This window comes from Panicum hallii, chromosome 3 (assembly GCF_002211085.1).
Source record: "Panicum hallii strain FIL2 chromosome 3, PHallii_v3.1, whole genome shotgun sequence".
NCBI lineage: Eukaryota > Viridiplantae > Streptophyta > Magnoliopsida > Poales > Poaceae > Panicum > Panicum hallii.
In genome coordinates, this window is record NC_038044.1 from 8,063,090 (window position 1) to 8,086,205 (window position 23,116).

Consider the following 23,116-nt stretch of genomic DNA (forward strand, 5'->3'; position numbering starts at 1 on the left):
GTGGCGTATTCCAAATCATTGCTCTGCACATGCTTAAATAAACAATAAGGACACCATGGACGTCTAGATAACAAATCCGACCTGCGCCGGTTGGCACGCATACATGAAACGCAAAGAAAAGGGACGCAAGTACTAGTATTAATAGACGACCAGCTCAAGCTGAAGGGCAGCTGCAGGATGCATGCATGAACAACCAGCATGTTCGAAGAAAGGAGGGGGAGAGAAAGGCGTCGAGCACTCGAACAGGGATCTCAAGAGAGGGAGAGAATTTGGGGGCGGAGCAGGTCCAGCCGGGATGTGTGCGTGATGAGTTGCTTTGTGAGACAGGGACAGCTGATAGCAAGGGATGCAGGAGTAGATGGTTTTTTGGACCCAAAAAAAGGGATAGATTCTTTTACACCCAGAAAAAGGAGAGAAGAAAGGTGCTAAGTGCCATGTCAGCTGCAGAGCCAGTAATATTTCCAAATGTAAACAATCTCACTCTTTTGACCGAGTTGAAAGAAATTCGCTGACAGAAGTGTCTTGTTCAGAGTTTCACCCTACACCATGCTAGATTTTGTGTCAAGTGCATAGATTAGGGCATATTCCTACAATGGAAATATACTGATCCAATCACACTTTTTAAGATACTGCTAGAAGAGGGCAGCATGCATGACCAACAAAGGTGAAATGGGCAAACAAAGAATGGAAGTTTCTGCCCCCCCAACCACCCCATAGTTTTGTCACTACCTTTATGGGGCATCCTCCACGGACCAACAAGGCATCCATTGCCTCAACAGACCAAAAGAGGTTATGCATTCAGCAAGTACAATAAGCTTAGTTTTGCAGTCAGGCTTCACACCAACCTTCAAAAGGGCAATGGAAAGGTGGGACAAACTATCATTGTCCCAGCGCTAGATTCCCATTCCCTCAAGTGGATTTTACCTCCTGTAAATCAATTGTTTAGCTCTCACGAAGAAAATGGAACTGGTCAACTTTGGAAAGTTGTTCGCTCATCACTATAATGCTCGCAATGGTGAGAGACCCCAGGCCATAGATGATCCTCCGTATGTCCAGATCCCCTAAAATGGCCTTTGCCATACATGGTCTCCCTGTGCTAGGGCACGTCTTTAGAACAGATGGTACTCCTGTTCCTAGGGTACGTCCTTAGAATACATAAATAATAATACTTTCTAGGTTAAAACAGAGAATACTCCACATAAATTTCAGGAACACCTGTCCACCCTAGCCTGCCCTCAGGCACAGGCTACTCAACAATAATAACATTTATGAGCAAGATATAAGAGAAACAGCTTCCTTTTGATGTCTAGCCGCTAAGATATCTGACACAAACGAAATGAAGCCTGTCTATTTAAGCCACCCAAGAGCAACCTTCTCAGAAGAAAACGAGTAGAAAACCCCCCACAAGGCAAGCAACAAAACCGCTTCAATCCACAGCATCCAACCGTTGGCCGCCCACATGATTCCCAATCATTAAGGAGCTGTGGCAGCGACCATGATTGGATACAGATGAGATGCAATCATCACTTTGCCCTTGGCCCTTAACAAAGTACAGGTACAGCAAGGCAGCATCAATCACATCATCACGGAATTGCACAAAACGATCCAAGCTCAACAGCAAAAGGTAAGTAATCCCAAAGCAGATTGTAATGGCAAAACAACAGCAGAAATTATGGACTGAGCTCCCCATTTTTATCTTCTTCCATTCATTTGCTACAAAAAGTCTGAAGGTTCATGTCATCATCATACAACGACAAGATAAACGGGTTCCACCATAAAACTTGGAACCACCTCACATGAATGTCACAGATTACTCGAACCAGAAACTTTCTGAAGACATGACACGGATTCTACTATCCTAGACGAGAATGGAGAAACTTTCAGACAACTGTGGCTACACAAGGACAACATGACACGACAAACCTGTGGAGCATACAATAAACCAATGAATAGACTCAAGAGACCAGAATGGGACTCCCAAAACCCAGTTGACATTCATGTTTTATAAGTTGTGCCAATACTCATGCAACAAGTTATACAGCACAGGAACGCTTTGAGAAAAAACTGACACATTCCCTATCTTTCAAGGTTCTTTCTACCTCAAACAGGTAAAACAATATAACTCATTCATGCTATATAGGAGGCAAAACCCGACTCCCGACAACACCTGCGACTCTCCATGCTCCCACCACAGGTGGTGGTGGGAGCCAGAGCCCAAATGATCCAACCGGCTGACCCTGAAGACTGACCACTGACCAAGCTGCACCACTGGCGATGCAGCCCGAGGACTGACCCTGCTGACTGGGACTGACTTTGACGACTCCCTGAGACCAGACCAATGGGACCATACCATGACTTGGACGACACGACTACCCCAAACCGCACCTCCGACTAGCCCCAGTCAAGGTACAATGGCACAGTCGCCATTCCAAATGGGCATCTGCATGTACAATATCAAGTCAGAAAATGCAATCTACATGACCATATCTCATGCAATGCACACAACCAAAAATGCTAAAATTGCTAAAGAGTACCTTCAGCCAAAGTTGAATCCACCCGATGGAACAGAAGGCTGGTTCCCGAAGTTGAAGCCATTCTGAGGATTGTCGCCTGAGGGCATGGCATCATCTTCCTCCTCCAACCAGTAGGATTCGAGCATCTTGACTGCCTTCTCGTATATCTCAGTGTTGTCATGGCTCTGAAGGTTCTCAATCTTGTCCAGGCCCTCAGCATCATCAATCATCTGTGCATACACGTTCACATCACCTGCCCCAAGATTCTTCTCTGCTTCCCCAACCTTCAGGATGTTCTCAAGACCTTCCAAGCAAACTGTGACAATTCTGGGGTCTGGGCAAACGAGCAGATCACAGAGTGGCTTGATGCAACCCTGGGCAACAAGATACCTACATTTCATAGAGTTGCCAATGCTATAAGAAAGCTTTCTAGAAAAAGGAAAAAAACTACTAGAAATAACACAGCACGTGAAGATAAATAAAAAAGAAATGTTTCCATACTTAATTTGGTCATGTGTGCCACCAGAAGTGGCATTTGAAATTGCCCAGGCGGCCTCTTTCTTGATGTCAAATTCAGCAGTTTGCAGAAGATGCACCAGAGGTGCAATTATGTTCGCATTGATCACAGCCTGCAACAGGACGATGGTATTTTACAACACAAACCAACAAGGAATGGAACATTTTGCAGAAAGGGATAGTTTGCAGAAAATGTTTGACTTGTTAAAAAAATCAACTCATGCATGCACAGGATTGAAAAGATCTAATTTATCAACAGAACTTCAACGCATACAAACCTGAATCTGTTCCCTGTTACCAGCTGTGATGTTTGAGATGGTCCAGCATGCTTCTTTCTTGATGCTTTTCTTGTGGTTGGTAGTCAAGAGGTTCAAAAGGCATGGAAGTGCTTGGTGATCGATGACACACTGCAGGAAGGAGAAACATTCACGATAAATACAGAAACATAAAAGAAGATCTCAGGTTTGGTGGGAAAAGGAATGTCAATATCACACTACAGAGTACCCTAATATTGCATAGTTCAATAGATTGGCAAAACTATCATTAACAGTAAGGCTGACAATCAACAAGAACAGTTAGTTAACAATTTATCATCATCAAGGCCTAAAAGGCACCAGCTACTAATCTAATTATTACTTAAAATGGGAGTTGATAGCAAGACTAGGCATTTACTTCAAAGTCCATTTGTATTACAACAGAAAACAATGTCAACTAATTGACTTGTCATCATCTCAAATGAACTAAAATTCAAAATAAATGATTTGTAATTATTTAATATCAACTTAGTTAACATCAACGCAATTGATAATTATGTCATATCGGCGGCACTAGGTAACTTCTTAGACTAGAGCCATGGCAAAGTGGATAGGGGTTGCTATGATCAGAGAAAGAAGGGCAGAGAGGTAGACTCAGAAGAGTGAGAATAACAGAGATGAATGGACAAGTTCTACTCTCTGACAATAACTGACTACTAGATATGATATCTGGCCAATAAAAAATATTAATTTGAAATTATAGATCCAATGGAACAAACTAGCATGACAGTCTAGCTCTAGGCTGAAGCAGCAGCATCCTGTCTGCCACCTGCATGGACCCATTATGGGCACCATGACCAAACATGTGTTTAATATTTACAATACTACCCAGGACAAAATAAGCTTTCAAACTGGACCTTGTAGAACAGTATTGCAGCTACATAGTTAATAATTAGCAAATAAAGGAATACAAGGCACTGAGGTAGATAGATTTTAACTAGTGTGAGAGTTACAACACGTACTCTGGTTCACATTTACTTAGCAACAGCAGGATGTAAAAGGAGGCATACCTGAGTCTGCAAATCATCCCCAGTTACAATGTTGCCCACAGTACGCAGAGCTGGAATGAGTACTGAGGCCGAAGGGTGCCTTTTTTATTTTTAAGAAAAAAAAGTTAAGACTTCAATCATCTGTCATGTTCTTTAGAACACTACAGGCAAAACTAACTAAAGAAATTGCACTTACATCAGAAGTTCTACAAGGCGAGGGAACACGCCAGATTCGATCACAGCTTGGATCTTGTCATTAGTTCCATCAGAGAGGTATGAGAGAGCCCAGCAGGCATCAGTTAGGACCTCCTCATCCTGAGAGTGGATGAGACGCTGCAGTGCTGACAGAGCTGGTTTGACCTACTCAAGCACAAACAAATAAAGCAAGATCATTCAAATAATCAACTTTGGCCAACAGAACCAAAAGAAACATCATCCCAGATAGAAACCTGATCGAAGTTTGGTTGTGGCTTCCCACGGCAGAAGTTGGATAGAGTCCATGTGGCATTCCTGAGCATCGAGAGTTTAGCATGCTCATTAAGCTGCTGCAGCAAAGGGAATAACCCACCGTGGCCAAGCACAAGATCACGGCACTTTGGGGAGTCACCAGCAACATTCCCTAGAGCCCATACAGCCTGAAAAACAAATAAAAAAGAAAACAACATAAGCATCACACCATATAAGTCCCAGAAAGGAGGCAATAGCTCTGCAAATTCTGTTCATGCCTGCTCGCGGACATCCTCGCTGTGGGAGTTGAGGAGCTTGACAAAGATGGGCACAGCACCACTCTCAACCACCACCTTGGTGTTCTCTGATGTGCCAGATGCAATGTTGGTGAGCGCCCAAGCAGCCTCAAACTGCAGCCAAGAAAAAGTTAAGGTTTTATATATCAAACTTGCCATCAATAAGCAAATAAAGTAAACAATATGATTGATCAGTGGCATTGTTCCCAGACCTGGAGTTGGGGATGGTCCTCACGTGTGAGGAACTCAATAAACCGAGGCACCACTCCTGTGCTGATAACCTCTTCAATTGGAGGACTACGCTCTACAGAAATAGAAGAAAGCTCAATCAGCAAGTGACCACTTCACAACTTGCACATAAAGTTCCATAGGCCTTAAGAAGAAGTGTCATGCACTCAACTAGATGAACCGCATCAAATCCAAAAAAACACATGATAATCCAAGTTGCTATCTAGTCTAGGATCTATAACTACTGAAATAGAATATACATGGATGGAGAAATAATTTTCCCAGTGACCCAGAAGCTCACTGGAGCACTACAGGAAAAACAGTACAGTTTCATAAAAATAAACTGCTTTTGAGAGCTTAACTTCCTTTTTTACAATCATCATCCTTGACCTAAAAAAGTAAGAAACAGGGGGCAATAACTGAATTTTTACAGTAACACAGTAAACCCGTAAAAGCTTGTAACGAGTATGGTTAAACCCTCCACCTCAAGCACTTAGAACTGGCCAAACCCTATCGCCCAAATCTCACCACTCCTGTGCTGATATATATACACTCTAGAACCGCTAACAGCAACACATAAGATCCGAATCTCACCGATGGAGAGCAGCTTCCTGAACTGCGTGGTGGCCTCCAGCTGCACGTTGGGGTCGTTGGAGAGCACCGCCTGCACCAACGCCGGCAAGCCCTCGAGCTGCACACAAAGACAAGGAGAGAGAAATCAGATCCGAAGCCGTCAGATCGAGACCACCCCGGCACCCAAACCCTAACGAACGGGCGAGCGGATCAGATCGGAACACCGAGAGAGAGGGGGGGTGAGGCGCCGAACCTTCTGCTGGAGCGCGGAGGAGAGGCCCGCCGGCGCCGTGGCGCCGGCGGCGGTGGCGGGGAACCCGACGTGGCGCCTCTTCTGGAGGCTCTCCTCGCGCTTGGCCTTGCGGATGTCCACCATCTGGTTCTCGCGGCGGCGGCGGCTCTCATCCGCGTCCACCGACTGCTTGTAGTTGCCCTTCCGCATCTGCTCCCGCTCGCTCGGCCGGAGAGACATCGCGGCGGAACCCTAGGGGCGAGCTGGCGGCCGGGGGGGTGGGGGGGGGGTGGGGGGAGGGTGAGGAGGAGTGGGGGGAGTTGTGCAGCCGAATCGCTCGCGCACGCACGCACGACCTACTCGATTCGATTTCGAATTGGGGAACGGGAGGGGAGAGGGGGAGATGGGAGGCGGAGGTGGGGGAGGTTTATATAGGTGAGAAGAGAGGAGGTTCCAGGGGCAGCAAGGTCCCAAAAAAAAGGCCGGTGCCGTGGTGCCAACGGGACGCGGGGAGGTTGAGTTGGATGCACACGGTTCCGCACGGGTGATTATGGATTTATGGTAATTGAAAATTTCTTTCGAGCCAAGTAATTGCTTTCCTGTCGTAGTATAACTGTTTTATAGCTGGCACTGCACATTTTAGAATATTTTGGAAAGTCCTGTCATCATCATGCTACAAGAGTCGGGTTCATATAGACACCGCTACTACAAAATCATACGTTGATAGAGGTGTTAACAGTTTTCCAAAACGTCACATAGAAAGATGGAGGATGAGTTCATACAAACTTCGCGATTATTGAATTGTGTAGGTATAATTTTTTGTTGGTAGGCTATCCAAAATTCTTCTTTGTTTGTTTCCTCCCTTTACTCGCTACGGCTAGCATAAACAACACTAATATATACAGTTCCTTCATTTAAATTCGTCTAAGTTAATACAATTAACTTGTTGCACTTTTTACAATGTTTATTCTAAAAGAAAATTTGATAAAATCTAAAAATTCTATAAGATGAGGAACGAATACGAAAACTTAGCACTAGATGAAGTGGAGTAAATCCTAACTCTCTCTCTCTCTTAGTAATCAATCTTAGCCAAGCGCCAAAACAATTAATGTTAGAATTATCATAAAAAGAAATTTAAAAGAGTAATATAATGGAAATTTTAATATTTTGAAATGCGAACTTGGAACAGGAACTAAAGGTACAAAAATATTTGCAAATTAGATGCCCTACTCTGATAGGAATTGAATTGAATTATTTCAACTAGGTAAGCGGGAGGTCTTGAGTTCTACACTCCATTTTAATGATCATTTTAAGCTTTTCTTGTTGTATAGTAGAAGAAATATAAACAGAGTCGAAACTTCTTTACAAATCCAAATGATCATGGATGCCATTCATTTTAAGCTTTTGCCGCTACCTTTCAATTAAGAGAGAAAGCAAAATAGCTTTTAGTACAAAGCATGGAAACACATGGTCACGAGGAACGCAGTTTTACAACACGATCGCAAGGAATGCCTTTCTACCCCCTCCAAAGGCTAAAAATAATTGCTCTCGTTGAGAGTCGAACTCAAGACCTCCCGCTTACTAAACGGGTGCTCTAACCAACTGAGCTACGAGAGCTTGGATGCAAGAATTTACACTATATTATCTAGAAAATAACATTTTCTTTAACAACCGCGGCACAGCAGTATATAGCGCAACTGCTGCAACTGAGAGGAGATCCCCAAAAAATCCAAAATGGACGGACGCCACCGTCGTCGCCATCGCCGGCGACGGATATGACTCCGTCCGCCGCGCCCTCGTCGCCCAGACCGAAGAGATCCACCCCTATGCCGAACCCCCTTCCCCCCAGAGCCCGCCTCTGGACGCCGCGGCGGCGCAGCCCGAGCAGCGGCGGAAGCGCAGCGGTGGCCTCGCTGGACCGTGTTCCGTGTGGCTTCACCGTCGCCGTGAGTGGAGATTCTATCCGGCTCATCCTATTGTTTCTCTCGGTCGCCCCCCGAATTTAGGCAACTTGGTTTGAACTCTGATTGCATGCGCAGATGATGATACTCGTGGACGACGCGGGCGGGGCGTGGCCGGGCATCAATCACGCGCCGTGGTTCGGGCTTCGGGGTGACGGTGGCGGACTTCGACATGCCCGCCTTCCTCTTCATCATCGGCGTCTCCGCGGCACTCGTCTTCAAGGTAGAATACTGAACTATGGGTAGCTACTAGCTGCTTACTGCAAAGCTCTGTAACAAGCACTGCAAAGGTCAATCGACCAAGCTGTAGAGAATGGAGAATGTTTGGGTTTATTTATCTTATTATTACTTTGTCCGTGTGTAGTGTATGCTGAACCGGGCCATCGATTCCGCTATTTGGGTTTGGGGATTATTTAGATGTCTGGCTCTCACTCAAATGAAGGGGAACTTTCAGAGAAATTGGTTGCTACGCGATTTCCATGTACGATTGGTGCATTAACCTTTGTGAGGAAGTCGACTTTACTTGTCAATCACGCCCAGTGTAAAGTTTGAGTACCTGCAAAAGTTTATGCTACTGCAAAGGCTGCTGGACTCTTGTAGTCTTGTGTACCTCTTCAATGCAAACCCATTGATTTTGGCTACCCTTTCTGCTTGAAATGGGTGAGTCGTTTCATTTTCAGCTTCTATGTCAACTATGAAAATATGGTTACCTGTCAAGATTGTTCTGGCATGGTCATGGGTTAACGAAGGAATGCTAAGTCTACATGGTTCCTGTGAACAATACAGTTCGTTTGTATTTCTTCCTATGGATGTTTGGTGCTCTTTGTGTATTTGACCTGTAACAACCTTTTATAGAATTACATCTCACAATTGCAGATGCTGAGCTGCAGAAAATGCCAAATAAGACGGCAGCAACTAAGAAGGCTGTGGTTAGGGCTATCAAGCTTTTCATCTTGGGTATGATTTTGCGAGGTTATACTTGCCCCCTACTTTTCTCTTCTTAATGCAAGGATACAGAGCTCTCTTGCATATTCTCGAAAAATATACTTGCCCCTACTTTGACAACTTGCCCACATCAGCTCATTTTTGTCATTTATTTTGGGTTGGAGTTTATCATTGTTATGGTTTGTTTACTTGTAGGATGATACATTCATGGACGACACAAATTAACATTTCGTGTCGATTTGGAGCAAATTTGATGGCTACTTAGCTAGGTGTGCAGCAGGTGATATATAAAGCACATATTTTCTATCTAATTTGTATATTCCATTTATTTTCTATTTACATACTGTTTGATCTTCTTATTCTTATCATGTTCTTTGAATATGGTGCATATTTTGTAGCAACAATTTCAGAGATTTGTCTTGTCAAGAATAATTTGGTGGATTCATCTGTATCATTTGTGAAGAATACTTCATGGAGTGGTTAGTCAATATGGGCAACATTTCGATCTGGAAAAGTTTGTTTCTATCTTTTTGATGTTTTCACAAATCAATATTCAGCATTTAAGAAACATATACTTTAAATTCTACCATAGTTCTACAGTATGATCATATGCCATGCCCCCCCACCCCCCACCTGCACACACCACCACCACCGGCACACTTTCCTCAGAGGAACCCTCTTAATTTCGTGGTAATTACCACGCTTACCTTAACTATGCCCCCCCTCATGAAGTGCTGCACTTCTAAGCCCGACAAGGGATAAGCCCAGGCCAACGAAACAAGGGTTTTGGAATTGTGAAACAAAGAGGAAGCCAGGCAGCGAGTCATCTTGGCGATCATTCTGACTTCCTCTTGTCACTTGGTATCACATTTTTGTCGAGAAGTACATTGTGAACAATATGGCTTGTTGCTCAATTGAAGCTCATCATGGATCAGAGGATTTTTTTTTTTTAATATATCAAAAGCATATAGAGATAGTTATTGTCTCAAACTTTCACAATCTTGGTAATGGGAAGCAGAGAATTATTATTTCAATCTAAAAGTAATCAGGTCTCGATACAAACACAATGACAAGTACTTGGCTGGGAATCATGACAATCTCACTACATTCCTTTAGAGATGCTCACACCTAAGAATTGTAATATTTTAATCTATAGTTATAGCATTTTTTGGATCATATCCTTTTGCTGTCAGTTTGTGAGGACTTTGGACCTCCAGGGACTAGGTTGTGCTTAAGTCCACCAGCAGGACCGGTAATTTCTGTTTGAAACCATCAATATCCTCCTACGCTTCAGGTACACAAAATGATTGATAGGGAAGATCTGTTAACGTGGGAACAAAATATGGTTTAAAACCAAATTTGTATAGAGTACTTGTGTAAAATAGGGAGATAACTCAGTCCTGTCCAGCATTCCATATACTTGAGCATGAACAAACCGCAAGATGATCTATATTATTGGGACACTTTTAGTGATAAATTTATTAAGTAACAAGAGCTAATATTATAAGAAGCGATGACAGTCAATGTATACCCGTCTGTCTGCATTTTGCTTTTCACTTCGTCTCTAACCTCCCAGGAACTGGAAGTAAAGTTGATATCCTTCCACTTATGCTGCATGGACCTGATATCTTGTGGTATATTTTTCAGCCACAGTGTTGCACACTTCTGCAAATTATTCATTCCAAACGACAATGCTGCACAATAGTGAATTATTTATTCAAAACGACCCAAACTGATATCCCAGATACACAACCTTTGTATGAAATCTACTATCTCTAACTACCGCATTTTTTCAATAGAAACTAAAACCGATGCAATGCACCGAACTAAGACTTAACCTACATATTTGAAGATAGTAGTGAGACTAAGACTAAGAATCTGCATCCTCCCGACTCATGAGTGCTTCAACAGCTTCTTTCACACCCAGAGCCTCATTTGCCTCAGCAAAAATAAGTTGAGCGGCCATCTCTTTCCTGAAGTTGTCTATATCTGCCTGTAATTGACATTACAGATCAAGTTAGCTTGTAGCAAAAATTCGGTGTCCATGAGGAAACTAATTCAAAATTCGAACCTGTGTAAACTCTTTTAGAAGTCTCGAACCATTCCAAAGTTCCATGTATTTAATAATATATAGTCCACATGAGGAACTGCATATTAATCAGAATACATATAAGACAACAATAGTGTGTCTGAAAAATCAATATTAATTTAGTAAGACAATAATAATTCACTAGGCAAAATAATTATCAATATTAAGTTGACATACCCATCTGTTTGCTTAGGCACATTTTGTTTCTGTATGATGTTCCATGACCCAACATTTTGTGGTGCGGTGGGAACGGTCTTCGCTATATAAGCAATCCCATGTATCTATATAACAACACTCATAAGTTGTATATTTCACAAAATGTCCATGCAAGATCATTCAGAAGAATCACATATTCGCTTACCAGCTTCTTAATTTCAGGCTCATAATCTTGAAGTTTCCAGGACGAGTCAAGAATCTGAAATTCCTCCTCCTTATTCATAATTACTACTACTATCCAATGTTGCTGCTTGACCTGAAAGGGCATAAAGACCTGCATGGGCAATGAAAATTTGATCATTTTTTGAATACAAAATTCTGTAGACATCATGCTAGAATACACTATATTTACCTTATCATATGCAAATATTGTGTTGGCAAGGTCCTGAATAACCCTTTGTGAGACGGAGGAGTAGTTAGATGCTATCCAACTGTAATGCACGGGGCACAAAAACCTACTGTCCTCAAAGCGGGGTTGTAGCACGATGGCGGTGTAAGCATCAATTATCTGCCCAAATACCATTTATATGAGATTTATTAAACCATGTTCCCAAAATAAAATGCACTGTACAGCGCTATAATTCAGTTCATATCATCCCTTGCTACTATGCTTTCAGATTATGAGGAATCTTCATTGCCATTAAAGTCTTGCTGGAAGGGAACAAGAACATAGATTCAGAAAGGGGCAGTGTTGAACCTAGATGTATCTAAATTACGGCTGGCTGAATATAAAAGATCAGAGTGCTGATTATAAAAGATCAGAGTGACTCAATCTAAAATTTCGTTAAATGATATTCTTAAATGAAAGATTGCATACACCGCAAAGATACATCCAGCCATCTAAAGAACACTAGAAAATTGTAGTAAATTTAAGTCCTAATGCAACCACACAGTCATGCCTGACGAAAATTAGCAGACATCTAGATTTACCTGAACAGTACATGAATGAATAAAAGAATCAGTGTCCAAGTAGGGGAACTGGTGATCTACTTGTCAATTTTATGGAAGAGGCAAACTCTTTTCTTTTAACGCTGGGTGGACATTCAAGGTAAACTTTTCCGTGATACTTATTTGTTAAATTAAGCGATCATCCTCCTTTAGGCAGCTGATATATGCTTTAATAATATATAGTTGCAAGTAAGAACGATTAGATGTTTATGTTGAAATATGACTATTAATGTACTTACATGGTTCTCTAGCCACGCGTTTTGTTGTGTGATCTCTTTTAAACATTTTGCTTCTAGGAATAAGTTGTCGATCCTCGTGGTGCGCACCAATATTTGCTCATCGCCTGAGGAACGGATGTATTCCATAGTTGCCTTAACTTGTTCGGTGCACCTAAAATCTGCCATGTGCAAGTAAGGTTGAAAATAATTACATACTCAACGAATGAACCAAAGTAATAGGAGAAGAACATGTGCAGACCTTGTATGGAAATAGGTGTTTGATAGTAGTTATATGCATCATTCTTGTCTTTGATTGGTTTGAACATCTTTTCTGAAGGAGGCCTTATCTGAATGTCTGATTGGTCTGTCAACTTCTTCCTCTTGCGAGTACCCTTCAAGAGGTGTTTGGCAGGTTAAAATACGTTATATTGCTGGAAAAAAGAACCTTAAACAAACAAAGATGAGAAATTCGACTGCACCTTTTCTGGTGACGTGTCTTTGCCAGCTGTTTTCGCATATTCTTGGCTATTCTTCAGAACGGGTTCATCATTATCTGCAGGCACACCTGACGACGTTCCGGTGTTGGACCTGAAAGCTGCTTGGCGCTGTCTCCCACTCTGCATAATCGAATGCCTTTATGTTAGTTTAGTTGGGAATGTGACTAGTAGGTACGTAAATAACGTACATATTGTCATAAGGACTCGTAGACTTACCCGGACCTCTCTTTCCAAGGAAATAATGCGTTTTTCCATCGACCGGTAGGCTTTTTTCATCCTGCGACGAGTGTCATCCAGCATTCCACGCTGCTTTACAATTAGCGCCCTCATATATAGAATTTCCTGCGTAATGAAGAGATTGCGAGGCATATATAAATTGGGTGTAATTTGATGTACGCGATGTAAAGGAATATATACCTCGTCGAGATCTCCATCCACCACCTCTGGAGTTTCCTGCTGCGGAGTAGTTTAGAGTTAGATAGTGAGGCGAGGTATAAATGAATTGAATCGGGTGTAATTTGATATGATGTGCATGGTTAAAATAAATGTATACCTGCTCGGCATCATTATCCACCGCTTCTTCTTCTTCGGATCTTATGTGTTTCTCCTGGGTATAACCACGCACAATGCTACTGACGTGCGCCATTTTCTCAGATGGTAGCCTACCACACATGGGCGTTGCCAGCACATTCCTCGCCATCTCAGCCACCGTCGGGTACCGTCTGATGCCGTGCTCCCTCCACCAGTCCATAACGTCGAAGACCTCTGTTCCAGGGGCCGCATCGTCCTCCAGGTAACGGTCCAGCTCAAGTGATGCATCAGAGTCTTGAATGTAGTCAGTGTACAGATCATGCATCTTGCTTTTTACCTCGGCGATCTTGTTCTCTGCTGCCTCCTTTGCGCCAAATACACTTTCGAAGATGGGTGTTGTGAGTTTGTGTCGTGGGTCAAGCGCAAGTGGAATGGACCACAGCAGGAACTCATCTTGTATAGCCTTGTCTAGAGTGTCCTTTGCATCTCTCAATATATCTACAACATTCCTGTCCCCTTGGAAACCTTTAAATTTGTGGGAGACATCAGCATTGTCTATTTCTGCCTTGAGAGCATCACTCACTTGAAGCAGCACGGGACAAAGATCTGAAGCGGGACAGCTGGGGTTGGAGATTCTTCGAATGGCGCCGTATATTGCCCCCCAAACTTTGCACACCAGACCAACAAATGATTTTGAGCCTTCAACTGCATTCAAACCTCCCCTGTGCATGGTTGTCAAAATACAGTACCAGGAGTACCATTGTTCACCGTACTCCAAGGGGGAATCGAGGCGCAGCAACCGGAGAAGCCCTTCACGCTTCCTTCTGTTCATACTATAAATTTGGACGTCACCGAAGACCTCATCGGTGAATGCTCGATCTAGAACAAGGCATCGAGCAGTGGAGTGAAGCACGCTGTCCATGTAGGTTGCATTAGTCTCGAGCGCTTTGCCCATGTAGTAGGTGGTACCATAATTTGGTCCGTGGTTCTCCATCAGAAGTTGCTTTATGCTATCTATGAGCTGAGACTGGAAGCCATCCGTCATCTCCCCCGCCATCCTGTACAGATTCCCTGGAGTGATGCCGAGCTCCAGACAGTCAGCCACGACACGCTCAGGCAACATATGAGGAGTGACCTCGTTTACCCCCATCAAGGGGTCATGGTAGCCAATTGCAGGTGCAACCACGTAGGCATCCAGCAGCACCCTGTGAAGCTTCCAGTCATCATCGATGATGTGGCATGCTGTATATATGACTTCGCCCCTAATGGTCTGGGCTCTGCCCACCGCCAAGGTGACCCGGCCAGGAGGAGGGGACTTTCTCAGCATGGATTTCAGGCTCTCCTGGGCTTCTGCAACGATGCGGTCGCACATGCTTGAGATGGCATCGCGCGTAGGCAGGTTGTATTCTGGGTTGACGCTGCTCAGGAACTTCCTGAAGCACTCGTGGTCCAAGAGCGAGGGATCGTACCCGTGCAATGCTAATAACTGGGCGAGGTGTCTTGTGCCTGTGCCTTGTTCCAGTCCAGGCTCACCACCTGATGATCCTACTGGGCGAGACGGAGCCGGCACTGGCGCAGCATCTTCGTGTGCAGAGCTCGAGTGGACAGGGACCTGCTTATTTCTTCCTCCTCTTTCCACTACACCTTTACCTCCTCTTCTTTCTCCTTTCTTCTCTTGGACACGCTTGGCTCTACCTCCTCTTCCTGCTCTTCTTTCTCCATTCTCCTCCTCATGGGCGCTGCACTGGACTATTCCATCTTCACCTCCGCTCCCTCTTCTTGTTTCTTGTTTCTTCTCCTTTCCGGCACGCTTTGCCTCTTCTTCTTCGAGCAATTCAGCAAAAAGTTCCGGGTGTGTGCACCTTAGATGATTCCTGAGGCCGCTGGTGCCGTCTCTCTTGCTGTCTGCTTTATAAAATTCTTTGCACTTGTTGCATTGCCCTTCGTCGCCCTTCTGCATAAAGTGATTCCACACGAGAGACAGGCGCTTCCGCTTCCTTCTTTCCTGCGACCGCCCTGCCATAGGTGTCTAACGAGGCGAAGCGACCAAATGAATGTGCAAGCTTCGATCTAAATGAGATGATCAGATGCAGTAGCATACTAGCAGAGAAGAAGATTGGGCTTAAGTGCTGACTACCAAAGATGACACCCAAGCTCGGATATACTCGGGGTACAAATAAAGGGATGTTTGGTTTTACAAATGGGGTGGTCATCATCTTATCAATTCGCATTTTTTTTCGTTTGGTTTGCAGAATAGGATATGTCGATCCATCCCAAGATAATAATTAGTCCAACCAAAATTCGTGGGATGGACAAATGAGGTGGTTTCTCAAAAGTCAAACCAAATTTCCTAAGAGCAAACCGGGTTTCACAATTGGGGGTAGTTTTGGACTGTTTTAATTTGGAGTTGCCCTTAGGTAGAAATTAGACAGACTCTAAGGATCAGGTGAGAGAGAGAGAGAGAGATTCAAAATGCCCTTTTGGGGCCTAAATCTCTCTAGTAGCCAATTTAAAATGCTGGTACTGTCAGAAGTAAAAGAGAAAGATTTAGCACCTTGATACTGTACTGTATTATTTTTGACATGGTAATTAACATGGAAATTGGTGGTCAAAACAGAGTGTGTTCTCAAGACAGTGTGTGTCTAGTCTTGTCCAAAGGTATCTCTCATAATAGTATACGTATGTAATATTTTGATACTAGCTGCAGGTTATGCGGCCACCCTAGGCCGCTAGTTACAAATCGAACAAACTTAGGGCATATTTGGATCCCTTAAGGATTACAGGAGTCAGCTAAGAAATCAATATAAGATCCAACAGGCAGATTTTATTGTTGTGGATTATAATAATCCAGCCACCCAAGTGCCAAGTTACTGTAATCCTATGATCCAGGAGTACTCCCAACTGTCCTATTTGGAGATTCTAGTTGTGAAGCAATCCAATCACCTTGGGATTCAAACAGCCTATTATACTTCGCTATCTAGATTCTTGTAATAATTTATAATCACACCAAATTTCTATAATCACTGTGAGGTCTAAACAGAGCCCTGATAATTTCTTGAAGATGAAAAGCTAACTGTATGCGGTGACGGGATGAAATAGACTGATGGATCAGGTAATAAACTGTACTAGGTGAAGGGCGACACGGAGGGGAAAGTCTTGGGGGGTGATAAGTACTCACAATGCACGCAAGGAGATGAACTCGGCTCCTGGAGCTGGAGAACGAAGGAGCAGATCGTCCGGCGTGTGCCTGGTGTAGCTGCCCAATGGGCAATGGCACGATGCGTGCGAGCCAACGGGTGGGGTGGGGATGCAGAGCGAGAAGCAGCGGAGCCCGGGGGGCCTCTATATACCCCGGGGCACGGAGAGGGAAAGCGGCCATGAGCAAGTTGCAAATTTTTAAACAGGTGAGGGGCCCGTGTGCTTTTCTTTACCCGAAGTCCGACGACCAGGGTTTCGGTTTTCCTTTTGTCCCTTCGACGCTGATTCTAGGCGGTCTCGGGTATGTTTTGGTTTACGGTCTCAGGTCCGGTTAATCGGTTGTCGGACTTTTTTTTTTGTTTTCTTCTGCCCACCTGTACTGTACTCGTCGGATTTCTGCGGCTGTTGAAGAAAACGTCTGCCGTTTCAATTTTTTTTGTCGGTACTCCTAGCTCCGACGAGTACTTTGTTCTTCTTCTTCTTCTTACGACGAGTACTTTGTTTGGTAGGGTTGTGCAAGCACGTTGCAGCAGGAAGGAAGCACTAAAATTTGGTCATACTCGTCGGCGTGTCTCCCGTACATAACCGCGTCCGGCACCGGCTACACACACGAGGAACGTCTGCTAGTCCTCTTTCTAAACAGGGTAAGGCAAAAAAAAAAAGAAAAAAGAAAAATATAAAAAGGATCTGAAACCAGGCTCTCGCTGAGAGACGAACTCAAGACCTCCCAATTAGGCACTCTAACCAAATGAGCCACGAGAGCTTGTACGAACAACCACGTTTTCTTTAAACTGCTGCTACTGAGAGAACAGAGAAGACCCCCAAATGGACACTACCGTCGTCGCCATCGCCGGCGACGGAGACGACTCCTTCCGCCGCCCCCTCCTCGCCCACACCGAAGAGATCCACCCCTATGAAGAACCCCCTTCCTCCCAGCGCGCGCCTCTGGACGCCGCGGCGGCGCAGCCCGAGCAGCAGCGGAAGTCGCTGCGGGTGGCCTCGCTGGACGTGTTCCGTGGCTTCACCGTCGCCGTGAGTGGAGATTCTATCCGGCTCACCCTACTGATCCCCCGCCCCCCTTCCGGATTTGGACAAGTAGGCTCGAACTCTGATTGCGTGCGCAGATGATGATACTCGTAGACGACGCGGGCGGGGCGTGGCCGGGCATCAACCACGCGCCGTGGTTCGGGGTGACGATGGCGGACTTCGTCATGCCCGCCTTCCTCTTCATCATCGGCGTCTCCGCCGCAGTCGTCTTCAAGGTAGAACACTGATTTTTTTTTTCAGAAAAAAGGTAGAACATTGAATGAACTATGGGTAGTTACTAGCTTCGTTGCTGCAAAATTGCAAATAAATCTCTGTAATAAGCACTTCAAGAATCAAGCGACCAGGCTGTAGAGAATGGTGAATGCTTGGGTTTATTACCTTAATAGTTTGTCCGTGTGTAGTGTATCCTGAGCTTGGGCCCCCGTCTGCTGTTGTGCTTGTGCATTGATTCCACCATTTGGTTCGGGGATTGTTAAGATGTCCAACTCCCACCAAAATGAACGGGAAGTTTCAGAGGATTTTGTTGCTATGCTATTTCTATGTACGATTAGTACATTAACCTTTGTAACAAAGTAAGTTTGTTTGTCAATCAGGCTCCGCCTAAAGTTTGACTACATGCAAAAATTTGTAGTACTATCAAGGCTACTGGAATCTTGTGTACCTCTTCAATGCAAACACGTTGACTTTTTTTGATCTTTGATAGCTCGTGATCTATTTCACCAATTGTTCAGGAAAATCACGAACCACCCAAGTATTTACAAAGTCAGGGAGGGGATCATTCCAAATGTTGGACTGACCCAGGCTTTGAATTATTGTGCTCATATGGCTATGGTTGAAATGGGTGCACCGTGTCATTTTCAGCTTCAATGCCAACTATGAAACTGTGGTTACTTGTAAAGATTGTGCTGGCATGGTTATAGGTTATGAAGAAACATGAACTCTGCATGGTTCCTAATAAGAATACAGTTCATTTGTATTTCTTCCTTCGGATGTTTTGTGTTCTTTGCATTTTTGACCAGTGCCAACATTTTTATAGAATAACGTCTCACAATTGTAGATGGTGAAATGCAGAAAATGCCAAACAAGACTGCAGCAACTAAGAAGGCTATGGTTAGGGCTATCAAGCTTTTCATCTTGGGTGTGATTTTGCAAGGTTATACTTGCCCCTACTTCGCAAATTAGCCCACATCAGCCCATCCTTATCATCTATTTTGCGTTGGAGTTTACCCTTGTTATGTTTTTTTACTTGTAGGAGGATACATTCATGGACGGCACAAACTAATGTATGGTGTTGATTTGGATCAAATTCGATGGCTAGGTGTGCTTCAGGTGATATATAGAGCACATATTTTCTATCTTAGTTGTATAGTCCATTTCTTTTCTATTTACATAATGTTTGAATTTCTATTCTTATTATGCTTCTCGTAGAGGATAGCTATTGGATACTTTCTAGCAGCAATTTCAGAGATTTGGCTTGTCAACAATAATTCGGTGGATTCACCTGTATCATTTGTGAAGAAATACTTCATGGAGTGGTTAGTCAATATGGGTAACATTATAATTTGGAAAAGTTTGTTTCTACCATTTTGAATTTTTCACAAATCATTATTCAGCATTTCATAAGTATATACTTTACATCCCATCCTAGTTGCTACTTTTTCAGCATGATTATATCCCCTGGTTCGGTAAACTGAGCTCTGCCTCCACACAAACTTTTCTGTGATATCGAATAACCTGTTTAGTTGCCTGTTCACTTAGGAATTCTGTATTCTTTAGTTGATTACTTCCTTTCTTTGTGTAAGTTTAAAAAATTCCGGTCGTTTTGTATCTTTTGTTCATTTAATCAGCTAGAGATGTTAGAAAAGATTTAGCTGTAGAGCCACAACCTATAAGTGCATTGTAGTTTGGGTATACTCCATATGAGATTAGTTGTGCAGATGGCTCAAAAATTATTTTTAATGTAAGGTAGACCAATACCAATACTGAGATTTGTTTATCTTTTGAAGGATCATGGCCATGATGATTACAGTACTTTATGTTGCCTTGGTATTTGGCCTTTATGTTCCAAACTGGGAATTCAAAGTTAAAATTAGCAATCCAACCCTTTCAACCCCAATCAGTTTAGTTGAAATGAAGACGGTAAGAAGAGAATCTCCCTTTTATTCTAATTAATTATTTGAAAACCTTTTGCTGTGAGCTGTATGATGAAAATTGTCTTCTGTGGTACAGTGTTATCTTCTTTTGATACTATAGATAATTTGCATTGCTTTAAGAACGTGATGCTTCTCAATATGTGGGTAATATGTTTGAAAGGAGATGAAACTTACTCAAGCTGCTGCAATTCAGCTATTTCTAGTTGATGTACACCTAATCTGCTATGAGACTATTTGTGTTAACTCATCAGCTAATTCTCTTTGCCCTGATATTTGCAATGCTAGTTTGTATGATTAGTATTATTTCAAGATTCGAATTTTCAGAATTCACCATATTGGTGTTGTTTTTGTGTTGGAAGTTACACTAAATTGATTTATAGGATTGGAAAAGTGGAACTAAGAACATTGGCAGTTACCAACTGAAATCCAATCTTGCATGGATTAAACCTACAAATAGTTCCCTTCCACATGGAACCAGAAATTTGAACTCAAAGTTGAAATGCAAATTAAGAAAAGTTCAACTGGTTTTCTAAATGCTGGTTCCAACCAGCATTTCTGGGAGCCACCAGCTGCTAATGCTACATTGAAACCTGGGAGAGAAAAGTGATTATAATTCATCGAGTACTGCTTCCTTTATTTTTACTGTCAAACTACTAATCATCAAATCTACCTTGTTGCACTTCTTTTTGGTATTTTGCAGATCCACTGTGGAGTTAGAGGTAGTCTTGGACCACCTTGCAATGCAGTTGGCTTGGTAGATCGAGTTTTGCTCGGTGAAAATCACCTGTACAAGAATCCAGTCTACAAAAGGACAAAGGTCATTCGAGATATGGACTCATGTTCCCTTTTTTACTCTCTAATCAAATAATATGTATTTTTTATAGGAAATAAATTTGTTAGTACTATATCCTAACCATCAAAATTCTTTTGTTTCATCCCATAGGAATGCAGTATTAATTCTCCTGATTATGGACCGCCTCCTCCGAATGCACCAGACTGGTGCCTGGCTCCATTTGATCCTGAGGGTTTGTTAAGGTAATATGTCTACATCTTTATCATCTATTGGTCCATAAAATAAACTGTGTGGAGAAAACATCTAAAATCTATCTGAACCAGATTTTGGTCCACTGCTCCATGAAAATTAACTAATCACATCTACGGTAGGCAAATCAGGATATAACACCCTTTTTAATTTTGCAGTACACTGATGGCTGCAGTAACCTGCTTTGTTGGTTTGCACTTTGGTCATGTTTTAATTCATTGCAAGGTATGCCACTTGAAATGCAGTACTTCCTGTACCATAAGCTCATCTTTTGGGAACCTTTGAGTATCGAACAAAAATAATAGTAAAATAATTATACTTCTAGACTAACCTTTGGTTCTGCTGCAGAATCATTCACAGCGAATGCTATTCTGGCTGCTAGCTTCGACGGTATTGACAATCTTTGCATTTTTACTGCTACTATTAGGTAATTATGCATTTTTCCAGAACACGACATGCAGAAGTTCATTATTTTAGTTAGTCCTTCCATTCTGAGTCTGACACATGCATATGTTGATTTTTAGGCATGCCTTTCAGCAAGCCTTTGTATACAGTGAGTTACATGCTACTCACTGCTGGAGTATCTGGATTCCTGTTGCTGCTGTTATACTACATAGTAAGTTTTATATGCTTTGGGTCCTATATCTCAGGTTTGTTTGCTACATTGTGAGTGTCCATCCATTGTACTGAAGAAAAGTAATATAATTCTTGATACATATAATCCTTGCTTCCTAGTGACTGGTAGTATCTGTATGTTAGTATGTAAAAGGTGTATGCATCAGATTGTTGCAAATTTGAATCTTATGAAGGCAATGCTTATTATTCCTTAGAGGATTCAGATGCATCAAATTAACAAACCTATGTTTTGTGCAGGTTGATGTTATTCATATCAAGAAGCCATTTATTCTATTCCAGTGGATGGGCATGAATGCGCTTATAGTCTACGTTCTGGCTGCCTGTGAGCTGTTCCCCACTCTTATTCAAGGGTTTTATTGGCGGTCACCTGAGAACAACCTGGTAAATGTCTTGTGTGTTGCCAGATTTATTATATCTTCTCACATTTACTGATTTACACAAGCTTAATACGCATGCCGAGGCTAAGTAGGAGCGATCATGTTGTACTGTAGGCCGTGCCCTTGTTATTTAATTTTAGAAGACCTGACTATAACATGAACCTGTTTTCAGGTGGACATTACAGAGTCTTTGCTCCAGGCCATCTTCCACTCGAAACGATGGGGAACCTTGGCGTTCGTCCTCCTGGAGATAGTCTTTTGGTGCTTGGTCGCTGGCTTCCTCCACATGAAAGGCGTCTACTTAAAGCTGTAGAACCAATCATGGACACATATAATTGTGGTATCCACCTCCCTGTAAATATCGGGCGTAGAACTACGGCTGCTTGGCTACATTGTTTCATCTGTAAATGCTGTGTGGGTTGGGACCATGGGTGTTGCGGTTGATTTCGGGATTGGCCCATGATCTATCTCATGCTCCTCCAAATAGAGAAACCAGAAGTTGTAAATAGTGCTGCCGTGCTGTTTTTTGTTTACCAAAATTTGTGCTCCCATGATCCATATCATGCTCCTCCAATTTCTGAGCTTGCCTATGGCTGTCTTGTGCTCCCTGGGACCTGCTGGCTGGAAGCTGTAAGTAGTGTGCTTGCTGCTTCATAGGGTTGTGTTATCAGTGGTTGAGGTGCACCCCCAGCCCAAGCATACTGGACCGAGGAAGAGCGCCGGTGTCTGTATGATGGCGACGTTGACTGGGATGACTACCTGGATCACATCAAGTCCTTAGTTGCTAGGAAGAGGGCCTTGAACAACAAAGAGGTGTATGATAAGAAGGCAAATCTGTTTTGTGGATAAGCCAAATACGTTTGGAAATGACATGCTCAATTCTGCTGCCCTTTGTATACAGTTGTTGACAGTGTTAGCTCAGATGATATATGGTCAGTTTGCTTTAATTGATGCTATGGCAAATGGTTGGTGCAATCATGTGCAATATGGGATGGCGACAGAAATAAGCAGTGTGACGATCGACCTGAACTTTTGGGGTTAAATTTAATGTAGAACAGAGGAGGAGGCACAGATGAATGGCAATGTAGAACCCATATCATCATCGTCTATGTAGTCTTATCCGTTCTTCCCCTGACCTGGCTATAAATGT

General features: G+C 43.1%; 3 protein-coding genes, 1 long non-coding RNA gene and 1 other non-coding gene across 7 annotated transcripts; 2 read left to right on the plus strand and 3 right to left on the minus strand.

The window, feature by feature from the left end:
- Positions 1-1,670: 1,670 nt before the first annotated feature.
- On the minus strand, positions 1,671-6,414 carry LOC112885875 (importin subunit alpha-1b). Its single transcript, XM_025951559.1, has 11 exons — positions 6,130-6,414; positions 5,898-5,994; positions 5,288-5,379; positions 5,058-5,189; positions 4,782-4,967; positions 4,529-4,692; positions 4,354-4,432; positions 3,308-3,436; positions 3,015-3,142; positions 2,535-2,903; positions 1,671-2,440 (listed from the first exon to the last, which is right to left on the minus strand). The coding sequence occupies exons 1-10, from the start codon at positions 6,346-6,348 to the stop codon at positions 2,537-2,539; spliced, it is 1,593 nt and encodes a 530-aa protein (XP_025807344.1). The 5' UTR covers positions 6,349-6,414; the 3' UTR covers positions 1,671-2,440; positions 2,535-2,536.
- Positions 6,415-7,651: 1,237 nt separating this feature from the next.
- On the minus strand, positions 7,652-7,725 carry TRNAT-AGU. Its single transcript has one exon. It is a non-coding gene; the product is annotated as a tRNA-Thr (tRNA).
- Positions 7,726-7,817: 92 nt separating this feature from the next.
- LOC112884884 lies at positions 7,818-10,968 on the plus strand. Of its 3 annotated transcripts, XR_003227203.1 has the most exons (7): positions 7,818-8,054; positions 8,148-8,292; positions 8,946-9,026; positions 9,210-9,294; positions 9,413-9,493; positions 10,662-10,771; positions 10,867-10,962. It is a non-coding gene; the product is annotated as an uncharacterized LOC112884884 (long non-coding RNA). The 3 variants fall into 3 exon arrangements; XR_003227202.1 differs by lacking the exon at positions 10,662-10,771 and having other exon boundaries at positions 10,867-10,968; XR_003227204.1 differs by lacking the exons at positions 10,662-10,771; positions 10,867-10,962 and adding an exon at positions 10,814-10,837.
- LOC112884883 (sentrin-specific protease-like) lies at positions 10,689-11,624 on the minus strand. The gene is made up of 4 exons (XM_025950507.1): positions 11,465-11,624; positions 11,281-11,384; positions 11,086-11,161; positions 10,689-11,007 (listed from the first exon to the last, which is right to left on the minus strand). The coding sequence occupies exons 1-4, from the start codon at positions 11,618-11,620 to the stop codon at positions 10,885-10,887; spliced, it is 459 nt and encodes a 152-aa protein (XP_025806292.1). The 5' UTR covers positions 11,621-11,624; the 3' UTR covers positions 10,689-10,884.
- Positions 11,625-17,408: 5,784 nt separating this feature from the next.
- LOC112884882 (heparan-alpha-glucosaminide N-acetyltransferase-like) lies at positions 17,409-22,534 on the plus strand. The gene is made up of 13 exons (XM_025950506.1): positions 17,409-17,743; positions 17,836-17,973; positions 18,830-18,911; positions 19,011-19,087; positions 19,187-19,293; positions 19,765-19,897; positions 20,612-20,728; positions 20,855-20,946; positions 21,112-21,178; positions 21,302-21,380; positions 21,478-21,569; positions 21,827-21,970; positions 22,139-22,534. The coding sequence occupies exons 1-13, from the start codon at positions 17,537-17,539 to the stop codon at positions 22,277-22,279; spliced, it is 1,476 nt and encodes a 491-aa protein (XP_025806291.1). The 5' UTR covers positions 17,409-17,536; the 3' UTR covers positions 22,280-22,534.
- Positions 22,535-23,116: the final 582 nt, after the last annotated feature.

Coding starts and splice junctions, on each gene's coding strand:
- LOC112884883 (XM_025950507.1), bottom strand. CDS start 11,620: ATGATCAAATTTTCATTGCCCATGCAGGTCTTTATGCCCTTTCAGGTC. Junction 11,385..11,464: donor AGCCTGAAATTAAGAAGCTG/GTAAGCGAATAT, acceptor GTTGTTATATAG/ATACATGGGATTGCTTATAT. Junction 11,162..11,280: donor GTGCCTAAGCAAACAGATGG/GTATGTCAACTT, acceptor ATTAATATGCAG/TTCCTCATGTGGACTATATA.
- LOC112885875 (XM_025951559.1), bottom strand. CDS start 6,348: ATGTCTCTCCGGCCGAGCGAGCGGGAGCAGATGCGGAAGGGCAACTAC. Junction 5,190..5,287: donor AGGACCATCCCCAACTCCAG/GTCTGGGAACAA, acceptor TCTTGGCTGCAG/TTTGAGGCTGCTTGGGCGCT. Junction 4,968..5,057: donor GCGAGGATGTCCGCGAGCAG/GCATGAACAGAA, acceptor TTTGTTTTTCAG/GCTGTATGGGCTCTAGGGAA.
- LOC112884882 (XM_025950506.1), top strand. CDS start 17,537: ATGGACACTACCGTCGTCGCCATCGCCGGCGACGGAGACGACTCCTTC. Junction 17,974..18,829: donor CCGCCGCAGTCGTCTTCAAG/GTAGAACACTGA, acceptor GGTGAAATGCAG/AAAATGCCAAACAAGACTGC. Junction 19,898..20,611: donor GTTTAGTTGAAATGAAGACG/GTAAGAAGAGAA, acceptor GGTATTTTGCAG/ATCCACTGTGGAGTTAGAGG.